Here is a 23,001-nt window from a genome sequence, read left to right as displayed (position 1 = left end):
CTCCTACTACTGCCCCCACATCCCCCATTCCTCAACCTCCTCTACCAGACACACATACATACCCTCTTCCCTCCAACATCCCTCGTTAAGAAACATAAGTCTCCATTTCACTGGCCTGGCTTTGTTTTCATAGCAAACCCAGAGGCCCTCTTCCTCCAGATGACGACCTGGACAACTTTCCCTACTTCCCCATCTCAATCTGTGAGTTATTAGCATGGAGGAGATTATTGTTGTTTTTAACGTGGCTGTAGACCTTTTTGTGTACCTTTCGTTCTGGCCTAGGGTTGTGTTGTTAGTGTAAGATGCCAGATGCCAGGCTAAAGTCCAAGCTTGGTTCCTTTTCATATTATATTCGCATTGTATCTATCTGTGTCTATATTAGCCACAGATACACGCAAAGGAGTGCCTTTTTTTGGAAAATCTCCCATCACCCTGCATGGAATCAAATGAAGCAGACAAAAGAAAAGTGTTGAACTTTGCGTGTTAAGGACCTGCTGGCCTGAGTCATGTCGAGTCAAAAGCTGAGAGAAATTCTTCTCGAAGGGAGAACGAGAAGAGGAGATAGAAGATAATTGATGGAGTTATTAGGGATAAGAAAACTTTTGTGGATCTTTATCACAATTTGATGCATATGAATGTGTGTGTGTGTGTGTGTGTGTGTCTATGTCTATGTGGTTAAATGGCAGAGTACCAAACTATGTCCATGAACGGGGCTTATGAAAACCATATGACATGCTCAAGAAATGCACTGCTTTGCTGCACCTCCCCCCATTCTGCACCCCCCCCCCCTCCACCTCCAAAACCATACTATTCTTTTGCTCAACTCTCAACTCCCTCCCCTTCTGCCCACCCTCCTTCTCGCTATATCTCCTTCTCTCTATCCTCCCCTCCCTTTTCTTCCCTCCCTCCCTGTTCTCTGAAATCTTGGGACAAACTGCATGCACTCAACTCCAGCGCAGATCTGTTTCAGCAGGGTAGAGTAAAGAGCACAGGCAGACAGTGGGGGGAAAAAAAAAATAATATCAGGGTTCAAATGAAGGGAGAAAAGTTCAGATAGACAACAAAAGCAGGCAAAGAGAGAAAGCCACAGCTGAAAGAAACTTTCAAAGGCAGGGAGATAAAAGTGAGAGATAGGCGGAGAGCGGAGAGATATTTTCAGTTCTAAAAAAGAATGAGCTCCCTGGTGAGCAGCGCTGCTGCTCTTCTCCTAACCTTCCTGCTGGCTTTGCTCTTTGGACTTTCCTCGGTCCTGGGCCAGGAACTGAGAGAGAGGGATGCACTATGCAATGCGGACGGCTGCTTTGTGGTTTACTTCCAACGCAAGACCTTCCTGGACTCATGGAGGGCCTGCAAGGAGAAAGGTGGCAACCTAGCTACCATCAAACGCCAAGAGGATGCCAAAACTATTTCCACTCTCTTCTCCACTCTGGACTTGCGCCACTTGCACACCAAGGTCCGGGTATGGATTGGCCTGCAGCGCCAGCCTCGCCAGTGTACCACCACACGCCCACTGCGGGGTTTTTCTTGGACTACTGGTGACCAGGACACACAGTATACCAACTGGCAGAAAGAGGACTCCCCTAGTATGTGCTCGGTGCCACGCTGTGTGGTTATGGGCTACAGCACTCAAGAGGAGAATGATAACTTCAAATGGCTGGATGGTTCCTGCTCAGTCTCTGTAGATGGTTATCTTTGCCATTATGCCTACAAAGGAATGTGTTCTGCCTTGTGGAGTGAAGGGGCAGGCAATGCCCTCTACGCCACACCATTTAACCTTCTAAGTACATTGCTAACCCATGTACCCTTTGGATCTGTTGCTACCATGCCCTGCCCCGCAGGCACCAAAGCGGAACAGTCAGTTTTGTGTATGCTGAAGGAAGATGGCTCAGTGGGGTGGTCAAGAGATTCCCCCCTCTGCTCCGATCCCCCTGTATCACACAACTGGTGTGACCAGGATAATGGGGGATGTGAGCATTTCTGCAGGTCGGCTGGTGTTCACTTCTACTGTGAGTGTGCCGATGGGTATCAATTAGGAGATGATGGCCAAAACTGTGAGCTGTCTGATGTTTGTCAAGGGGCCCCTTGTGAGTTTGAGTGCCTGCCCCTTTCAGATGGGTACCGTTGTGCCTGCCCGGAAGGATACATGCTTGCACCAGATGAACGTGGCTGTCTGGATGTAGACGAGTGCCTCCAAAGTCCCTGTGAGCAGATTTGTGTGAATGCTCCGGGGACATTTGAATGTCGATGTCGGGAGGGTTACCATCCTGATGATGAGGCTGGGTGTGAGGATATAGATGAGTGTATAGATGACCCATGTGAACACGCCTGTGAGAACACCCCAGGCTCTCATATCTGCCACTGCCATCTGGGTTTTTCCCCAGTGCCTGAGGACTCCAGTCGATGCCAAGACACTGACGAGTGCCAGATCCCTGGGACCTGCGAGCAGATGTGTGTGAATTATGAGGGTGGATTTGAGTGCTACTGCGGGGAAGGCTATGAACTTATGTCTGATCAATACTCATGTCGCAAGAGAGGGGAAGGAGATGACCAATCTGCTGTCACCTCTCCTTTTCCTTGGGTCACTCATCGGCCTGGACCTGTATGGGACCCTGTGGACTATGACTGGAGAGAGCAGAGCCACACTGACTGGCCATCAGAGGAGGTGCAATCTCTGGACTGGCTGACTGACCCACCCAGAGTTTTGGATTCTGATGTAATTTGGGTCACCAGTGCCCCTCAGGAGGAACTGTCCTTTGATTTAGCTCTGGACCCTCCGACACAGGAGGAGGAAGATGAGGAAGACAAACACAATGGAGGAGGTGACTGGTTGGAGTGGGGGCAGAGATCTCAGTCTGAGTTGGAAGTTTTGCCAACCACCATTAACACCACACCTCCACCCACCACCAACTCCAACACTACCCCAGACTGGTACGAAGATGAGGATGAGGATGAGGAGGAGACCACAACAGCTTTCCCCTTTCTTTCCACCTCTACAATTTCTGAGGGAGCTTGGAATTGGTGGGTGGGGCTCACCACCTCCAGCCAGAAACCAGGAAATCCAGAGGATTCAGTCATAGAACACAACAGGCCTACCGTTTTCAGCTACCACAATAAAGCAGAGGAAAAACAGTACCCCCTTAGGGAAAACTCTCAGTTCCCAGAGGAGGACTATGTGGACATCACACACTCTCAAGTCCCAGCTGTTCCCACCCAGCTTACTACTTCCCAGCCACCCACTATTGAGGGTGGAGAGAGCGGTGACGTCCTGGATTCTGTCCAGAAAGACAGGGGGCAAAATCAGAGCGGCACCTGGCTCCTGGTGGGCCTCCTAGTGCCCATCTGCATCTTCATTGTGGTGATGGTGGCACTGGGCATCGTCTACTGCACCCGCTGTGCTGTTCAGCCACGCAACAAGAATGCCACTGACTGCTACCACTGGATCTCTGGGGCGCATGATAAACAGGGAGCTCCTAACCCCTCAGCAGGGGTCAAGACCCATGTTTAAACAGAGAAGAGAGAAACTGACATTTACATCAACAGACTTTGCTTCAGAGGTAAGCAGGAGTGAATAATGGACCTGGTAAGGGACAAGCTAAATATTTTACCCTCTCTAACTGTGGAATTGCCCACTTTTTTGAACACATTTGGATATTACTGTTAAATATCAATTGAAAGAGAAGGGACACTGAAAAACCACTGACCTGGGATGGGGTTGCTATGTGGCAGAAACTGCTTTTGATGTTTCATACACTGACCACAGCACAAGATCTGATTCTCTTCATGATTGCACTAGGCTCCATAATTATAACATATAACCGTTCTTCATCGCTAAAGTCAAACAATCTGCTCATACCTGAGAGTAATAAGTGTAGTCATTGATTCTTTTCAGCATTTCACAGCTGGAGCCAGATGCTGCAAAGAGCCTTGGAAATCAGCGCACTGATGGCAAAAGCATTCTGCCTTTGTTGAGGACGAATAACGTCACCGCGAGGTTTTTCTTTCGCGCAAAAATCCTCAGGCTCAGTCAATTGCAATAGCAGATCACTGTAGATAACTGTTACTGTCAACTGTGTTGAAAGGGATTTAGATGCATCGTTGGCCCACATCAGCAGTGGGTGAAAGGAGGCTGTAAGCAAATACCCCCTTTTTAAGCGAAAAAGACACTCTGCAGTCACATGATAATGCTGGGAAAGCCGGTCATTTGAAAATCACTGTGTTGGAGTTGAATGGTTGATAAAAGACCAAAACCTTCTTTGTATATAGTGGTTCTTTTTTTTTTTGTATTTATGTTTGTTTCATACTTGTCAGCAGCCATTTTTGTTGAAATTGTAATAATTCAATGACTGTTTTTTGTTGTTGTTGTTTTGTTTTTTATGGACCCCATAAACATGACGATGTGTAGAGGAATATCTGGCTGCACGTGGGGATGTTGTAGGGGCTGGTGGTTGACATTAGCATCGACCTTGTTCATGAAATGGCCCGTCAGTCACCATTCGTGAACCTAATTCTTTCGTGCATTTTGTCTCGGACCAGCCCTGAAATGTTTCATGGCCATGCAAAAAGACAATCCTATCCCAAAGATCTCAAATTCTAAAGAACACAGGAGAAAGAAAGCCACATTAACTGTTTTGGTGCTCATTGGGTATTATATATTGTGATTTTTATAGACCAAAGACGAAGCAACTAAAAAAAAAAAAAGGCGAGGCACTAACAAATTCAGATTTATTTAATGGATACATTGCTATTTAATGCCTGGGGAAACAAAGCGCCGTTTCAAATGAACACATGAAATATGTCGTTGTTTTGTTTTTGACAGACTGTGAAACGTAATAAGAAACACCTGATGTCGTTTTGTTTTGTTTTTTTCTGTTACATGTTAAGAAATTGTGAATTAAAAACTATGACAATGGAGGAGTTGTGGAAAGTTTATTCTCCTAGTTGCTGTCATGTGACCTAAGTGGGGAACTTTTTTCTTTTTCTTTTTTTTTTTGGTCAGACATATGAGAAGAGGTTTTATGGATGACTGTGATGTGTTTGCTATTGTGTTTGTGATGATGTCACCGCCCTGAGCGACTGAGGCATCTTGTCCTAATGTTTCAATTTCAATTCTTGGAGTTTACCATTTTTGTAAGAGGCTGAGCAGTGAATTTAAGAGCCAAAAGGTACGCGGAGTCACTTCCTCAGAAAAGTGGAGGAATGAATGTGGGTGGAGGGAGGGGTGGGTGTGTGACAATAAGGAAACTGTAATTTCAAAAATGACCATGACCCCCCCCCCCCAAGGGCCCTCTGTTTTTTGTTTTTTTTGAAAAACACAACAGGATACTTGAGCACAGTCCCCACTGGCAGTAAGGGAGCATTGTGATTGTATTGACTAATGGAATGCTGATCAAAACCAGGTTCTGGCTCTGCGAGTGGCTCAGAGGGGGTCTCTCTCTCTCTCTCTGTCTCTCTCTGTCTCTCTCCCTCTCTCCCTCTCTGACCTATTTTCAACATTGTCAACAGACACAATCCAGTCACCAGTGAGCTCCTATCTTTGACAACCCTCTCTGAAGCGGTCTAATTCTAGTTGGTTATGAACCGGGTCTTATGTTATTGGTGTTTCTTTTTTTTTTTTTTTTTTTTTAAACGTCGCTAAAAAGAAGTCCAACGGGGCAAGAAACGCAAGCAGGGCAGACAAGTGGACACATCCCCAGGTTCAACGAAGTTACACGGGTGAAAACAAAGTCCGCGGTTTCTTGTACAATGAGGCTGGACTACCAGAGACCATCAGAGAGCTTACGGAGGCTACAGGTTCACTCTGTGGCGATTAGTTTGTTGTAAATGAATCAATTAAAATGTGTGTGTTCATGCGGCATGAACCACGGAAGCACGTTCTGAACTCAAATGCTTGGCGCCTTAAGGCGGCGCCCGCATGATTTCCTAATCTTGAGGCCCAGTCTGGTAGAAGAACCTGGAGTAACAATCTGGTGTTGATTCGGCAACTGGCAGTGAGGGATTATGACTGATATTTTCCGTTTGACCTCCGATGAACAATTTCATTATTGACCTGGTCATGAGCCCCGAGAGCAGCTGCACACTGTGTGACTCATTCATCCTCTAGCTGAGGAGTATGGACAAGTAAGCAAAGTGCATTCAGTGTGATTCCATGAGCTTTTTGTTTGTTTCGATGGCCGCTGAGACTCGAGCTTTCTAAACAGGCAGAGGTGAACTGGTTGAGTGCCCAGAGCTCCCACCACCCACCGTGCACCCTGCACTTAGAGGGGTGGGTGAGCTCGCGCGGGACCTCCATAGGAGCTGCAGTTCATGAATGTGACAAAAATGACTGTTGCTATGAAAGATTAAGACACGATGTCTAGACCTGCTCCATATGAAAGGTGCCCTGAGGTAGTTTAGATAAAAACCAACTGAAAACTGAACCAAGTCCTGTGCTAATCCATTGTACATGGGTATGTCATTGGCTTAGCACTTGGTTGAAAAGCGAGGTCATGAGTGAGGTCATTACAGTTCATCCTCCGGTCAGTTCATCCTTGAAGTGTCACGACGGGCCACGGCAAGTAAATGCGCTCGATTGAACTGATCTATTTACAAAATCATAAATTCATTTGATGTGACGGGAGAGTTGATAAAGGAACAAGTGTCTCCCTTCAAACGTGTAGTCTGGGCTGATATTATAATCACTGAACCGTTATCTTGACCTTTTCCCTGTCCAAGGGCGCAAGTCTTTTATTAACCCAGTCCGCCCTATGGAGGTGGATGCCAGGAGGAGGGATACAATATCCTTTAATATCCTCTGGCTCTCTATCTTGATGTGAGACGACGACTGGAGACACGTCTTCAGCTGCGGAAAGGTCTGATAATCGAAAATGAACTCTGATGTTGACCCCCCCCCCGGTCTGTCCATCGTCAGCTTCCTTCTGGCTGTCAGTTATCGATTCACCCTCGTGACTTAAAAGTGAGGCAACGTTAACGATAAGACTTCACTTGACCAGCTGACTTACGAAAGGCCGTGGTGGAACGTTGTGTGTTGTTAGCATCTCACAACATTGAGAGTTGTTCTAAGGCCAGATGAGTTACGCGATCCCTCCAGCGTGTTCTGGGTCTACCCCGGGTCTCCTACCAGTTGGACCCGAACCAACATTACAGTCCCTAAAATGTGCTGTAATCTCCTCTTGCATGACACATTTCACAATCGCGGTGTGATGGAGCCAGCTGATAAACATGAGAATGTCCCCAGACTCCCTTTAAACCCCCCCCCACACACAGTTTTGTGAGATGTTGAGTAAGTGTTTCACTAGTTGATAAAGCTTCCCCTAGCAGGGATCACGCCTTTTTAGCATGCGGCCTGTCCATGATACCTGAGGTACTTCCGAAGCAATGGCAATGACTATTCATAACACGAATGTTTGCATTTAGAAAAGCAAATATCTGAAGAACTGGTTGGCTTATTTTACGGACATGTGACTCTAGTATTTCCAGAAAAAACTATCTCTAAAGGTCTATTTTCTATAAGACAAGATCTCAGCATTACTAGTCCGAACACACTGTCCGTTTGAAAACGTATATGTAAATGGAAAACTATGGACCTAACCCTTTTAACAATCGACCACTTTAATGTGGGGGTGCATAAGATATCTGAAAAGCTGTCCAGAAAAGAAAGGACTGTGGTTAGGGGGACACACAATAGCCAGGTGGACAAAAAAAGACTGCGGTTTTGTTCCACGTAATTGCGCTCCGCACTGCTTCTCACTTAATCGCCGTCGGGAAATCAATAGACAAGCTCATGCAAGCTTCGTTTCTTTGCAACCATCAGATGTGTGATTAATCTTTTCATGGAGCCCAATTTGCCTGGATAAAGGACGGAGCAGCCACACAGGGAAGCCTTTTGTTTTGGTTTTTTTTCGCGAGGCAGCACACGTTTTCCTCATCAGACATTCCTGGAGCTGCAGGATAGTCAGAAATGTGTTTAACAGGGGCTGAACAAGAAAAGGTGCCAAAAGGTGCTTATGTGAGGGCGGCAGACGCAGAGGTATGTTTGTGTCTCGAGAATATGAGAACACGCGAGTGCACGTCGGACACACACACAAACGAGTGTGTAATAAAGAGACAATCATATGGACATCTGTTGACGGCGCATGGACATATGATAACTGTATCCCTCTCCTTCTTGCAGCTTGATCTGGGCCCTTGACTTCACCTCGCCCCTCCATTTCCTCTCTGTGCGAGGCAATGACCTTCCAGATTCCCGGGCTGTATCTGGAGGAAAACCAAGGCGGCGGCGACCTTGAAGTCAAAGTCAGACTTGGATATTTAGCAGGGCAGTTATTCTATGTGCAATCGTGGTGTTGGTGCGGATGGAAAAAGGTGCGTCTGTCATCAAACTGGCTTCCGTGTTGTCCTTGTAGGCTGTGTTCCGGTCCCGGTCCAGGCCATGTTCACTGGGAGGCTTCTTAGCCTGGTTCCGTTGCCCATCTGGTGATGTGCTCTGCCAGCAGTTTCCCGCTGGGTCCCCCTCGCCCCCTGTGCCAGGGGTGTGAACCCCAACTCTCCCCCGGGTGCTACAAGCTCAGTCCGAGCAGGGTCAGCTAAGAGAAGCGCTAGCTGCACGGCTAACTGAGCATTCAGTCATTTTGGGCCACTTGCTGAAATGGCTGACCCGTCTTTTTTCGAGTTGGACAGTCTCTGTATGCCATTAATAACATAATATATACATTTTTAAACCTCAAATCTGGAGTGAAGCCCTACATTTGCACATTCATTTGAAAATAAACGTCATTAAGGTACATATTAAGGGGTGCTTGTTTTATTTTCTACATCTCAGACCTTAAACCTTGAGTCCACGCACCAGTTGATTCATGCATTTAATTCAGCCCAAAATCTGGGGTAAACCCATTCAACACCGTGAAAACAGAATAAGAAATGAAATGAATGCTTTGTTTTTGGGCCACAGCTCGGTCGAACCACTTGGCTACGGTGAGAGGAAGATTGTTTCGCACCATCCAGTCTTCACTTCACTGTTGTGGGACACTGCAGCAGTCCTCAGCGATCAGTTCTCTGTGAAAGACACTGTCTTGTTTAATGGTCTTAAAGCTGACATGCTGTGATGTGCAGACCTCTCGTATCTGAAGAAAAAATGGAAGTCCTCTCTCAAGGCCGCAGGTCTCTGGCAAAGTGTGAAGCCCCGAGGCCGTCTGACCGGACCTTGTGCATGCTGTAGTGCTTCTCTCTGATTGGCTTGTTCCGGCATGGCCGGAGGCTCTGCAGCTGTAGAGGTTTTGTTGTTGGCGAGATGAGAAGGCCGGATAGAGGGCAGTGTTTGAAGTGAGGCGCGATGCATCAAGAAGAACAAAAGAGCTCGTAGAGTTAGACGTGAAGCTGCGAGAGTCACGTAAGATGAGACTGGCAGTCATGCTCGCGGCATGACTCCATGTGGTAATAGTTCCTTGGTACGCCAGTTTTGTCCAAAACTGTGATATATGAGCAAACGTTGGATGGACTGCCATGACGTTTTTGAACAGTCGGTCATGGTTCTACACAGTGTATCCTTACAAACCTCATGGTGATCCTTTTGACTTTTCCCCTTGCGCCACCGGCAGGTTGACATTTTTGGCTGTACATCAAAATGTCTCAACAACTATTGGTCGGATTGTCATGCCATTTGGTGTGGACATTCGCGGCCCAGCTCAGGAGGAATTGTAATAACTTTGGTGATCCTCCGACTTTTCCTCAAGCGCAGTCAGGCCGTATTTCTGAAATGCGGACTTGTCCGAGCTTCGGAAGGACATTTCCAGGTTCATCCAGTAACACTTCTAGCCCTGCACAGTGTGTTGTTGCACCGGCCTCTGACTTGCGGTGTAATGTATAGCCATGTGTCCTTACAGGAGAATGGGATGACAACAAAAAGGGCGTGAAGCACTCGTGCACTGTTCAGGTGAATTCATGGGCATGCATAAACTACAACAGGTGGTGGGAAGTAAAGTTATGCTCTGTGAGGGAGGCTGAAATGACAGCCATCTGGGATACAGGGAAGATGGAGCCAAGTTTCCTCTGGAGGTCCTAAAACGCTGCACATATGTAAGGTGTAAATCTCACACACTCTTCCTTTTGACAAGTGGAGGAATGACGTTCTTGGCAGGTACACACTGTCGCTGTGTGTTGCTGTCTTCTGCAATAATGAGCGCATTTTTCTCGTCTGGAAAATGATGTCCACCAGATAACCGTCCATCCACTGCACGCCTGCCTGCCTGCCTGCCTGCCTGCCTGCCTGCCTGTCCTCTTCAGTGCCGTAGGGGGACTGGATGCCAGCATGCGTTGGGGCGTCGGCGAGGTACAACTCGGACACGTCCATCACACACTCACAGGTACAATCACACCCATAGGCACAAAAGTGATTCAGACTTTGGACGGAAAGAACCCGGTCAAGCCTGAAGGGAGAATGCTACCTGGCAACAGCGATTACTACTCGTTGTATTCGCTGCTTATGTCTTTGCAGCTATAAAAAAATATAAAAATAGAGCTTTTCAATAATAAGCAGCATTAGCATTAGCATTAAGTAACAAGCACGGACCTGGATCATTCCGGAAAGATTCCGGCATACAGGTGCATTGCATTGTATTGTATTGAACACCTACAGTCAGATGATCAGATGTAAAAGGTTGTAAACGTTTATTCAGCTCACGTAAACCACTTTATTTGGAGGTCAGAAACCAAATGAAGTGCACCTGAAATGTTGTTAGAAAGCAGAAAGATGTTGTGCGCGCAGTTACGGTAATCGTCGTAGCTCCCAGTCGAGGCAGGAAATTCTACCATTTTCCTCTTCAAAATAAGTTTGGCTAACCTGCGGATTCTTGGCGCTACATAGTCGGGGTTTCGAAAGTCTAACCTCAGCCTAACCAAACCTGAACCATGGTGGTGGCAGGTCAGAAAAGGGCTCACTTGAATCTTTTGGAACAGTGATTTGTAATGGCTGTGGCTGTGAGAAAGCACTTCAGTTGGTTGTTTTGGAAGGCAACGAAGAAACGTTGGGAGAAGAGGGAGAATAGAATAGAACAGGACAAAGGGAAGATGAAGAAAACAGGGAGGGAAGGGGCATGGAGGGGGGGGGGGAGTGAGGACAACACAGACCCATGAAGAGAGGAGGATGGGTTGCGAGCAGACGGGAAGAGGGGTCTGGTTACACTGTATATTGTCAGTGCATTTCTTCCCATAGTCCTCTGATTAGAACAACATGGAGGAGTTTGTGTTGCTGCAATGCTGTGTGTGTGAGTGTGTGTGTGTGTGTGTGTGTGTGTGTGTGCGCGTAGATGGAGATGCACGAGATCTGTGTGTTGTTTCACACGCGCCTTGTGTTCGCATCATGTCCGCCCCAGTGGAAATAAAAGCAGTCGCCGCGCTTGTGAGTTATTGTGTGCGCACCAAGAACCAAAACATGGTCTGTACAATGCGTGTGCGTGCATTTCAGTTTTTCCCCTGAGCGGAAGAGAGAGAGAGAGCGTCATTCCAAAAATGACTTATGCGCCATCTGTACTGCCAGTTTTTTTTTCACCAAAGCCGGGTTAAGCCAACTTCAGTCAGACTCCGGATAGAATAAAGATGGTGAGGAACTGAGGCCCTTGACCCCTGACCTCCTGTCCGCAATGGTTTCGGTCACGTCAGAGATTTGCCCAAGAAAAAGCACCCCTCCTCAAAAAAAAAACACCAGCTTTTTTTCTCTCGTAATATGCAGCGTTCCAAATGTGCCTTCGGCAGCAGAGGATGTTGAATTTGCGTTTCAGAAGAGGCTGGAACTGCATGCGATGCGCACAGAGAGACAATTAAGTGTTGTCTTCCTGAACAAGTGTTCACATTATTACTGTCCATTAATGTCGATGGGCGACCGAAACGCCCACCGACCTCTAACCCGAGATGCTGCAGGTGGTCTGGTGCTCCCGGAGGTCACTTTGCATTGTGTCGCCATGTTATCAGCCCTGACGTAGTTCCATACCGTGCGGGGAAGTTAGTCACGGAGCCGGCTGCTCATTAAAGTGGATTATTCTAGAAGCCAGAGAGTCACAATTAGTTATATTGAGGGGAGAAAAAAAAAGAAATCGAATTTAACATTGCACGTTATTACATTTTGAACCAAAGAGAATATTAAGATGGGGGGGCGTTTCTTTGTATGGTGTCCATTGGGAGGAAGAAGTACTTCTCTAAAGAGACTGTAAGATGAGAGTGGTGTCGAGGTTGGTGGGGTCGTTTGATTATGTTATTATGCCGGCACGCTGTCAGTAAAAACTGATCACACCACACACACCAGTGTGCTGGTTCACTGGTTTATGAACAACGATGTTTACAGTATGAACTGTCGGGCTGTGCCGGGCTGCATTTGCACCATCTTGAACTTCTAAAATAACCCTTAAATCTAGTCGCCTTCTTCATGGAGAAATCAATTAAATGCATATATATTATATTTTATAGCAATTCTTACACCCCTAAAATCGTGAGGGCTTCATGACCGCGCCCCCCCCCCTTCCCCCCGTGGAGCTCTAATGACCCCTGATGGGGTTCTAGACCCCCATGTTGGGAACCACTGTAAAGTGCAGTAAAGTATACAATAATATATACTCTGGTAAATATGCTGTATATCACATATACAGTAGTATATATCAAGTGTATTGTAAAGTATCCAATAGCATATAGATTAGTAAATATATCATGTATTTCGTTAATTTATACTATAAAGTATTAAATATTATATACAGTAATATAAATATGAAGTATATTGTGTGTAAACAAGAACTGACTCTCTGTCAGTTACTGACACGTTTTCATACAACACGGTCGGTTGGACGTCTCACCCCTTCACATGTCTTCAGTCCGCTCCGCGTGAGGGGGGGGCACACCACATGGGCGCACCCGGCTGCTCCGATCGCCCCCGACAGTGCTGCAGTGGCTGCCAGGCCGAGGCGCGACCTTCCAGCAGCTCGGGATGAAGCTCAGATCAATAGGTTGCTCTCTCGGCGCCTCACCTCCATATCCTCCTTGGCCTGTTCGTTCCTCTCAAAATGTCCCCGGCAGTCAGGTGTGTTTTTTCTGAGATATCCAGCGTGAATTAAATTATTAAATTAGCACAAATGAGTTGACAGGCAGCACGGGCCCCTGGACGCCTGTGGCCCCAGGGCGGCAATCCACTGTGCTCGGTTGGTAATCCAGCCTTGAGGCCCAAACAGGTAGATTGTTGTTCAGATTGTGTTATAAGTCCAGAGCTGGAGTCAGGGTGTGGTTAGCCTAGCTTAGCATAAAGACTGGGAGCTAGGCAAAACTGATAGCTCACTAATTAAAATGCTGTATCTCTAAAACACTATCTGGTTTTAGGGCAAGTTATGTATTGGAACTATTTCTTGATGAACAACAAGTTTATATGTATCCATCCACCCAGCACTGCGACTATAGCGCAGGTGCTCAGGTGCGGTCAATGGGCACAGCTTTTGGTTTTGGTCTCTGCACACGGCACAGTGGTTTCGAACCTCACCATGACGACCAAAACTGCCGCTGCTCAAGAAGAAGTAGTTCCGACAGGAAATCGCTGTAAAACCACAAACTGTTGTTTTTATGTTGCTGAGCCTCAGAGGTGTTGGTAGGCGCAGCTTTGAACTTTAGACAGCCGGCCAGGCTAGCTGTTTCCACCTGCTTCCAGTCTTTATGCTAAGCTAGGCTAACCACGCCCCACCTTTAGCACCGTGCTTAACACACAGACATGAGATTGGTATCCGTCTAAACATGAAACCTACTTTCTCAATGCTTCTTCCTATGAAGCGTGGGATTCCTTGCCATTTTCGGAACTTTAGCTTTGTTGCTTATTTAGTCACGGAAATTTGATGTTGGATGTTGATAGCACTTGGGATTAGTAGTAAAACGTTATTTTTTTGTGATTTCAGTGAACTGACCCTTTAACAAATGTTAGGAATTGACTCATTTGGTGGTGGTGGTGGTTTGGTTTGCACCCATGGCTGCCTCCTGACCACAATGCTCTTTAAAGTCACATGAACTCACATTACAATCAGTGATTTGTTGCTCATTAGCCTCTTACTCAGGTCCTGTAACGTCCTGCCCAGCCCAAGGATCATCTCGCACAAACCCGAGACTTGTGGCCCAGAGACCTGGACTGGGTCAGGTTACTCTTACAACGATTGCCACTTGCTGTGCCAGCGGCCGGTGTTTAAATATCATTTTGCCACCTGAAGGTGTGGTCTGAACATTCGCGGGATGAAATGAGGTGTTTGTCTGTCGTCGGTTCTCCGGCCGGAGCTGCAATCAATCCCCGATCAAATGACAACAGCGGGGCAGACAGACCGGGGGAGAGGAGATATTAAAACCAGATGTGAGGGGGTTTTTAGGTCCAGAGCTACCCTCTTCGCTCAGACTTCCCAACCAGAGGAGGTGGGAAGGTGCAGGGATCCACCCTGTCTGTCTGTCTGTCTGTCTGTCTGTCTCGTTCTCCTTCTGGCTCCATTTTGCAGATCAAATGGAAACGACAGAAGCTCATGAAACCTCCTGTGCTGCTGAAACGTTTTTTTTTTTTTTTTTTTACAGCCACTCCAAACTGAATTCTTTTGTTTGCAGATGGAAAACGCAGTGGAAATGCATTCGCTGAAGAAGTAAGAAGTAAAGTCATAGTTGGCCCGAAACTTTAGTTCGGTCTTATTGTAAAATTTGAGAGAGAAATGAACTGTCTGACGATCCCACCCAAGTGTTATTCTTATATGTCTTCGCCAGAAAAAGGCAGCACTGGTCGTTTGCCAAAGAATGTATCCTGACTTATGTGCCCTCTCGTGTTGGTGTGACTAATGTCCTCTCTAAGTAGCTAAGGCAGAAGTCAGTATGAAAGTTAAGTAAGTCCCTAGTACGACTAAGGACTAAGGAATGGCCTTCGTGTGATCTGGTCAGTTTTTAGATTAGATTGCCCTTAAACCCGTGCAGATAATCCAGAATACCTCTTATATTATGAAGATCAATACAATACATTACTTTTTATTAACTGCCTCTTCTTCTTCTTACTTCCAGGTAAATGAATCAGTGAGATTTCCTAGACAAAAAGCCCTCATTGAGGCCATGTCACGTTTCTTTCGGTCGCATTTAGCTGCCGCAAAACAGTCATGTGGGTGTCATTTTTATGGAGCCGGGGTCTCTGTCTCGCCTGCATGTTGTAACAGTGACAGTTATGTAAGGCTGTTTTCATTGCAGCAAGCAGTTGCCCACCGCCCCCCCCCCGACTGACACACACTGCATTTGACTTGATCTGAACATTCAGCTGATGCCTTCTATGAGTCATTCTGTCTGAAACGCCGGCGAAGAGGGCCCCCGCTTTGGTTTTCATCCGCGCATCGTACTTTTCACTGCTTACTCCTTTTTGAGCTGGCTTCAGTCGAGTCTAAATTTAACATTCCTGCCCGTCTGACCCTGTTCTCTCCTCTCTCTCCCTCCGTACTCCAATGAATGACATTTCTGTGTATGTCCCGGAGCCCGCCTCAGGGACGTCGCGCTCCTGTCTTCTTTAACCCGACGAGGCGCCTCCAAAAAGCCTTCTGTGTGCCAAATTCACAATTTTGAAGTGTCGAGTCGAGTTATCACGGTCAGTGGTGAACAAGTAGTTGCGGCAATTTTGTACTCCCGCTCTGAGGAACGGGACAAACACATAGACGAGAAGCTGCTCGTCCCCTTTTATACCTTGGCTCGGTGCTCCCACCTGAGGTGCTGGGTCAACATTTTATCTGGTCGGTGGTTCTCATGACAGTTAACATCCCTCTCTTGCATTCGTGACCAGTTTGCTATACTTTCTGTCAAGGTAGGCTCAGCATGATCAAACATAATGGAAACCTCCAGACGTCATAGCCTGAACGGGGGAGACCAAACCTGACCAGGGTGTCCGGGTCCGAGTCATTTTGTTTGCCGAAATGTGGATCCGGCGCCTGGCTATGTTTTAAAAATGGGGGAGCGGACTTTGAGAGGTTCGCAAGTCGACCCCTTTCGCGAACGTTAGGGGGCGGGCGGGCTGGCAACGTTAGCTAAGTGGCGAGGGCCGCGTTCATGCAAGAGGAGCACGAGTGCTCCCTTGCGATATGGTGCTCCGCTTGCGGATACTGTTGCACACACCTGGTTTTTATGTGCGCGGGTTTTAAGACTATGTCTGTCCGTCCTGGGAAAGGGGTCCCTCCTCGGTCCTTCATTCGAGCAACTTGGAAAAACTTGAAAAAAAACTTCCCATTAACAGGTTCTTTTTGGAGTTTTTCAAATCGAGGGTCCAAGGATCCGAAATGCGAAAAGACACAAGCAACCACAAAAAAAGCGGCGAAACAAAACAAAAAAAAGGACATTGTTTTGTGTCTCTTTCAGTCTGGGTCCCGTACCTGCGTAGGAGGGGGCGCTCGCACGTCTGTGCACATCCGCGGTTGTGGCAGTTCAACGTGAGGATCTGTTCAGGATTTCAGCTATTCGTTCATCCCTGCTACAGACCTGTTGTTCATGCTCATCCCATCCAGCTTCCCCTCCCCACTTTCTTATTACTGACACTTGATCTCCATCTGTTGAAGTCTGAATGAAATCATCAAACTCGTGAACTGGACAATTGCAGGCGATGCATTAGGGTTGCAAATAAGGCAGCATCTGTGGAGGCATGCATTTCTGTTGGTGTACTGTACAAGGGCGTGTTCAAGGCTGCGGCCTGAAAGATTAACGCGTAGCGCAACATTAGCGCAGTTCAGTGCTTCCAGAGCCCCTCTGGAGATAATTGCCCTGCAGCTTTTACAACACGTTAAGGCATTGATGTATAATGTATTCATGTGGCTGTGTGTGTGTGTGTGTGTGTGTGTGTGTGTGTGTGTGTGTAGCACATGCTACATCACCTCCGGGTCTGGAACGTCAATCTCCAGGTGATGGATTAAGGGGTGGACAAAATAACAGAAACGCCCCCTTTTTCGTTGGATTCGCTAAGCTACGACGCTAATTATCAGCAAACAAAGCCGGGTGCAGAACTTTCAGGCGGCAGCTCTTCAGTTTTATCCGGCGCTGGCCGTCACTTTCGCCAGTTAAAATGACAAACCCAGCAGCAGGTCATATCAGCTGTCGCTAATTAATGCATTCATATATATATATACACACATAGATATATATGGCTCTTCCTCTGGCCCTTTTCCCAATGGAAAAGGTGACGCGTTTGCAAGAGAAGACTTCTGCTGTGTCTCAGATGAAGTGGATCCTAGTTTCATTGAGCGTGACTTAGCAACCAAGCAGCGCTTCCCATGAATTACCCGCCACAGTCCAATTTGTCCTGCCACAGTTTCATAATGAACCGGAAATATATTCCAATGCGCTTCTCATGATGCATCCGAGACACCAAGGCGTTGGTGGCGAGGGCACGACATCGTTTCAGGGTGTGTAATGTCTATTATGCACATGTTATGCATTATGCGCAGTGGCTCGGCATAGAGCCCTTATTGTAACGTGGGTTTGTGTTTGTGCTTGTGGCACCGGATGCACCCAGTGAGGGTATATATATATATATATATATATATATATATATATATAGACTTTATCCTTCTTCGCCCCAGGTTCTATGAGTATAGGTGCAGCCCTCTGAGCTCTGTGCCTCACTGGCTCCTTAAATAGCTGAGGGAAAAGCTGTTTTTGGGAGCCGGAGGGTGTGAACTAAAGCTAACAATCAAATTAAAATGAACAAATAACCGTAAGAAAAAGAAAAAAAAAAACCAAGACAGCGACTTACTGGCTGCAAACAAACGCATAACACACACAACTAATGCATCTATCTATCATAATAAAAATTTAAAAAAAAAATCTCGAAACCCTCCGGCTATACAGCAGATCTCTGGTCAGTTTCCCCAACTACCCTCAAGGAGCTCTAAAACACACATGAAGACATGCAAGCATTAGATTTACAGAATGAAGGGTACGTAATGTAAGCGGTCAGATATAGCCGGCATGTACCGCGGAAACGCAACCCATTAGCACGCACCGCTACATTGCGGTACAACGCCTCCCAGACTGTGGGCTCTCCTACAAACAAATTATCAGTTTAATTTTACTGAATGAACCCCCCCCCCAAAAAAAACACTTCAAACCTCGGCATGTTGCTTTCCTTACCACGCCAGATGCCGGCACAGATCGGCATGCAGCCAAATTCGGTTTACTGCCATTAGCAGCGTGTTCAACATGCTACACGCGGCGCGACTCGACCTTTCACAGAGAAAACAAAGGCCAGAAAAGAACCCGCGGCTCGGGCAACAGGTTGCCTCTCATCACCTAATCGTTGTTACAATTGCACCCCTTAAAAGTGTACCTCTCTACTGCACCTGTAAGAGTACAATGTCAGTAGGGGGAGGGGGTAGACCCACCGCAGCACTGCGGCTTGGGATGTGTTGTCACTATGCCAAGAGAGAAGGCAACATGTGAGGAAAACCACCAACCAGTGTGAAGTGTGAGTCTTTGTGATGTAATCCCGTCAGTAGTCAAAGTGGCCACGGGGTGTTACTCTTCAACCAGCCAATGAACAACACTGAAACACTGAAAACGGAAGATCCAGTTGACTTATCAAGCGCTTCCTCTGCGTCTAGTGAAACTTCAATTTGCCGTGAGATGCAAATTCAAGTCCTCTGACGTCCAGTGGAGTGTCGTCCCCCGATGAAGCCGCTTCAGTTACTGAGGATACAAGTGTGGTTCCTGACCGGCATGCCAATGCCTTGGAGAGGAGATGGTATGGGGCTGGTAACCAGAGGAAAAGAGGTTTCCGATAAAGGTTTTATTGACGTTCATCTGAGGGGGGAACCGCGGCCGTTCTACGGACGAGCTGAAGCGGTCGAAGTGAGAATCCTTAAGCAGCAGGAAATACCATCTGGGGGAGGATGTGAGGGGTGACTCAATCTTTAGGGCAAGTGATACAGGTGCATGGTCGCTAATTGTAAACGGAATGGACTCCGGCGTCAAGGATATTTGGGATGCTAGAATTGCTGGATAGGGCAAAGCCAGTTGGTGTAAACCGCCTTGCCACGACTGAAGTCATCCGCATATTGCTTTTGAAGGATTTAGAGAATCTTAAAACTACCTGAAGGATTGAGAACCGTGTTAAACTCGCCTCCGATTATGGTCGTCGAGTTCGAAGTGCGGCTGGTTATTTGAGAGAAAAATGTGTGATGAAATGAGGGATTGTTGGGGGTTTATGGCTGATTGAGGCCTGTATTATGATCCATCTTCCCTGCGGGTTCAATATTGAGCCATTAGGAGTAAAATGTATCCGTTTGTGAATCCAAATGGACACACCTCTTCAGTTATTTCCTGTAATAGGTCTATGACTTCCATCGCCGTCGCCTGTGAGCGAACGCCACGCTCATGACATGAAGGATAGGGGCTGCATGAAAAAGACGAGAAAGGATAAAAGGAAAACAACAACAACTCTTTAGTTACTCCTCGGGGTATATGTGGGCGGGAGTATGTGGAATGGGGAGGCAGCGGGGGGTGGGGGGGGCTGTGAGTGTGGGTGTGAATACAATTCTACTTTTATTCTTTTTATGTTTGCATGCACATGTGCTGTATGTAAATCTGGTAGATATCTGGGTGGGAGGCACATGTAATAAGACAAAGACAAACAAAGAAACAGAAGTGAGAGAGGAAGAAAATGAGAATGGACAAGCATGGTAATAATAATTAGGAAGGGGGGGGGGGGGGGGCTCACTTATTTCAATAAGAGACACCGAGACTAAAGCAAGACTATCAAGGTTTTCGGCAGCTGCATTTAGGCCCTTTTGACCCTTAATCACTACTTTGCTACTACAATTTTCTGAAAGGAACAGGAAGATTTTATGGCTCTGTGGAATTGCAGTGTTGTTCCGTCGGTCCACCACTTTGGCCCAGACTAAAATATCTCACCAACTGTTGGATGGATTGCCGTGACACTTTCTGCAGACGTTCGTCGACCCCAACTCCGGTGATCCTCTGACTTCCTTTAGCGCCACAAGCAGGTTGTGGTTTAGAATGAAAGTACCGGATGGATCTCGCCAGCATAAATTGTAATACCTTCGGTGATCCTTTGTGCTAAATGCTAATCAACACATTTTAGCATGCTAACACACTACATGTTGATGGCTGCTAAAACATCAGCATGATAGCATTGTCACTGTGAGCATGTTGGAATGCTAAGGTTAGCTCAAAGCACCGCCTCACGGAGCCAAAGAGTCTTGAAACCTCCTCCGAAACGTCAAAGTAGAGTTCAGATCACTTTCAGGAGACAGGGTTGCTGTGGGGTTTTGTCGAGACCTTATCTGACGATAATTTTCAACCAAGACCATCATTTCAGACCAACTCGACTGCTCCGCTTTCTCCCACTGCACGTCAGCACGAACACTTTTACTCATCCGCTCCGGCCTGCAGCCCCCTTTTACAAATATGGAAACGCTGGCTTACTCTGGATGGAATCCCAAAGTGAAGACAAAGAGAAGTGTTTATTATCCCTTGGTGTTTATTATTGTGGATGGCTTCAAATTATATCAATAGTCCATGTGCTTCTCAGGGACTGTGTGCAACATCCTCTACCGAGGTTATCCGAGGACAGTGACACGCCAAGAAAAAAGAAACCCCCAAACACATTAGCATCCTGCAGCGTGATTAAATCGGCAGCAATTAAACCTGTCGCCTCTCAGGATGCCAAGAGTGACGGACAGAAAATACTGAAGACTTCCCGCTAGATAGTCCAGTCCACCACCCAGCTTCTTACAATTCTCCTTCGAGCCTACCGCAAGAATATCCGCAAGATTGCTGAAATCACAATGTAGGAGATGAAACATGCAGCAAGTAGTTACTGCAGAGCAACCTGACTTCCAGACATTAATATTGAATGCTTTAGCCGGCCTTTTAATAGCAATGACAGTGGTTGCGATGGCCATAGCAACAGCTGAAGCGCCGTTCCCTACAGGGGGGGGAGGTGTGGAAATGAAATATTCACCGCGCTCCTCCATAATTTATACTCACTGTTCCGGACGGCATTTTGATTGTGGTGAAGTTACGGGATGTGGCCTGTAGTCGACACACGGACTGCAGGGCAGCGGCGAAAGAGAATATCTGATGGCTTTAATTCTTTCGCCTCTCGGTCAGGTCCGCTGTGTACGTCGGCGTCGACGTGCTTGCGTCTGCTGCTGGATTAGCGTTTTCAGGCAAAAAGTCAAGGGTTGATTGGAGAAGTAGTTCTTCCCGCGGAGAAAATAATTGCAGGAAAAACAGCAGGGAAACAGTAGGTCATTGCGGCTGTAATTAGTTCTGGGGTGTGTGGGGGGGGGGGGGGGTTGTTATATTATGGATTATTATGCGTCGAGTTGTTTTGTTAATGGATTATTTAAACAGGGATGAAAAACCAACAACTGAAAATGTACCAAACAGCACAGAGACACTCATTCTCACCTTTACTGAAAAGGCCCTTTTTAGGTATAAGTTCAGGGTCAGCTTTCATGTTATTCTAACCCCCCCCCCCCCCCCCCCCCCCCCCCCGAGGCTCTGGAGCCACCTGCCAGAGGAAATAAGGCCGTCTGAGTCAGCGTCTCGTCTGGGGAAAAAAAGGAACTTTTATCGGCGGTCCTGATTTCACCCGAGTTGCCTGTTTTTATTTTATTGGCTTTTAATCTCTTGTTTATTATCTTTAATGTTTCGTGTATTTTATCATTCACTTTGGTATTTTATATTCTGTACTTTGTTGTAATAAGCGCTCCATAAATAAAGTCTAATATTATTATTATTATTATTATTATGAATAATCCACTAAAAAGGCTTAAAATACACACAAAAAAATCAAAATATGAAAATGTATGATACTGTGAAAGAAGTTGCAGTTCAGAATCAGATTTGTGTCGGCTCCTTTTGCCTTCTGCTTTCACACCCGACAGCAAGATTTTATTCAGTAGAATGAAAAAGGGGGGGGGGGGATCTGACGCTCGTCTCTCTCACATAACAAGCACGTAATTTGTGTTAAGCTGCTATTAAGATCGATCAAACCAAGCACAAAAAGGCAGATTTCCCAGCCACGGGAGGGTTCCGCTTATCGCTCACTGAGCCGAAACATCGGTGCCTCTCCCCCGAGACTCGCAGTGGCAGCTGGATAATGCCGAGTTCCATTAACCGCAGCTAGCTTCACTCTGCTGTTTTGAGAGGGCAATGAAATATTTCCGTCGCGACAGTTTCATTCTTGGTCAGCAGGAGGTTCATTGCAATGTGGCGGGGATGAACTGGAACGCCGGAGAAAGCTTCGCCTGGCTGGGTGTCACGTAGTTATGCTTGAAAAATATAAAAGGCTCAAGCTCTAAGCTCTTTTGCTTTTGCCTCATGTGTTTGAGTTTTAACTTTAATAATAATAATAATAATAATAATAATATTAATAATAATAATGAGACTTTGGTGACTGTTGGTTTTTAGCCGTGTTTTGAAAATGCCCAAAGAGTCGGCGTTGTGGATCTGTGCCAGGAGTCCCCAAAAGCCTGCAGGCTGGTGTGGCGGGGTGGTGAGCAGACCTGTTGTCCGAGGACCGCAGATTACGGGACGGGGTGTAGTGGTGGAGGAAAAGTGAAGCCCCCTGGTGGCTGGCTGCAGCATAGGTCATAAGCTCCGCCCCCCTCCATGTTAGCGGATGGGACACGGGCCGAACTAAAAAAAAAAAAGTACACGTCAAATAAAATGTTCACGCTGATGTTTGTTCAAGTGTTTGTGATCAGTTTGGTTTTAATTAGTTATTTGATGCTATAAAAAAAACGGGGGGGGTGAGATGTCATGATTGACAGCTGAGATTGACTGTGGTGTGCTCGCGATCGGGTGTATGGGCGGGTGCCGGTGCCGCAGCTCCACCCGCCCGATCACCACTGCGCGGACCCTGGCTCCAAATGACGTCACCGGCGCAAGATGGCGGCGGGCCGTGTCCGGGAGAGTTTGGCTTCAGTTCGGCGACAGCGGGAGGAAGTGGAGACGCGTCGGCCATCTTTA

General features: G+C 46.9%; 1 protein-coding gene across 1 annotated transcript; it reads left to right on the top strand.

Annotated features, from left to right (window-relative positions):
• Positions 1-949: 949 nt before the first annotated feature.
• Positions 950-4,909, top strand: cd248a (CD248 molecule, endosialin a). The gene has a single exon (XM_070929983.1). The coding sequence runs from the start codon at positions 1,172-1,174 to the stop codon at positions 3,503-3,505; it is 2,334 nt and encodes a 777-aa protein (XP_070786084.1). The 5' UTR covers positions 950-1,171; the 3' UTR covers positions 3,506-4,909.
• The last annotated feature ends 18,092 nt before the right edge of the window (positions 4,910-23,001 follow it).

The sequence above is a fragment of the Enoplosus armatus genome, chromosome 23 (genome assembly GCF_043641665.1).
Source record: "Enoplosus armatus isolate fEnoArm2 chromosome 23, fEnoArm2.hap1, whole genome shotgun sequence".
In the NCBI taxonomy this organism is placed as follows: Eukaryota; Metazoa; Chordata; class Actinopteri; order Centrarchiformes; family Enoplosidae; genus Enoplosus; species Enoplosus armatus.
Note: the sequence above shows the minus strand (reverse complement) of the source record. Positions and strands in the feature narration are given on the sequence as shown.

Bases quoted from the DNA above. Each gene is read 5' to 3' on its own strand.
- cd248a (XM_070929983.1), top strand. From the start codon at position 1,172: ATGAGCTCCCTGGTGAGCAGCGCTGCTGCTCTTCTCCTAACCTTCCTG.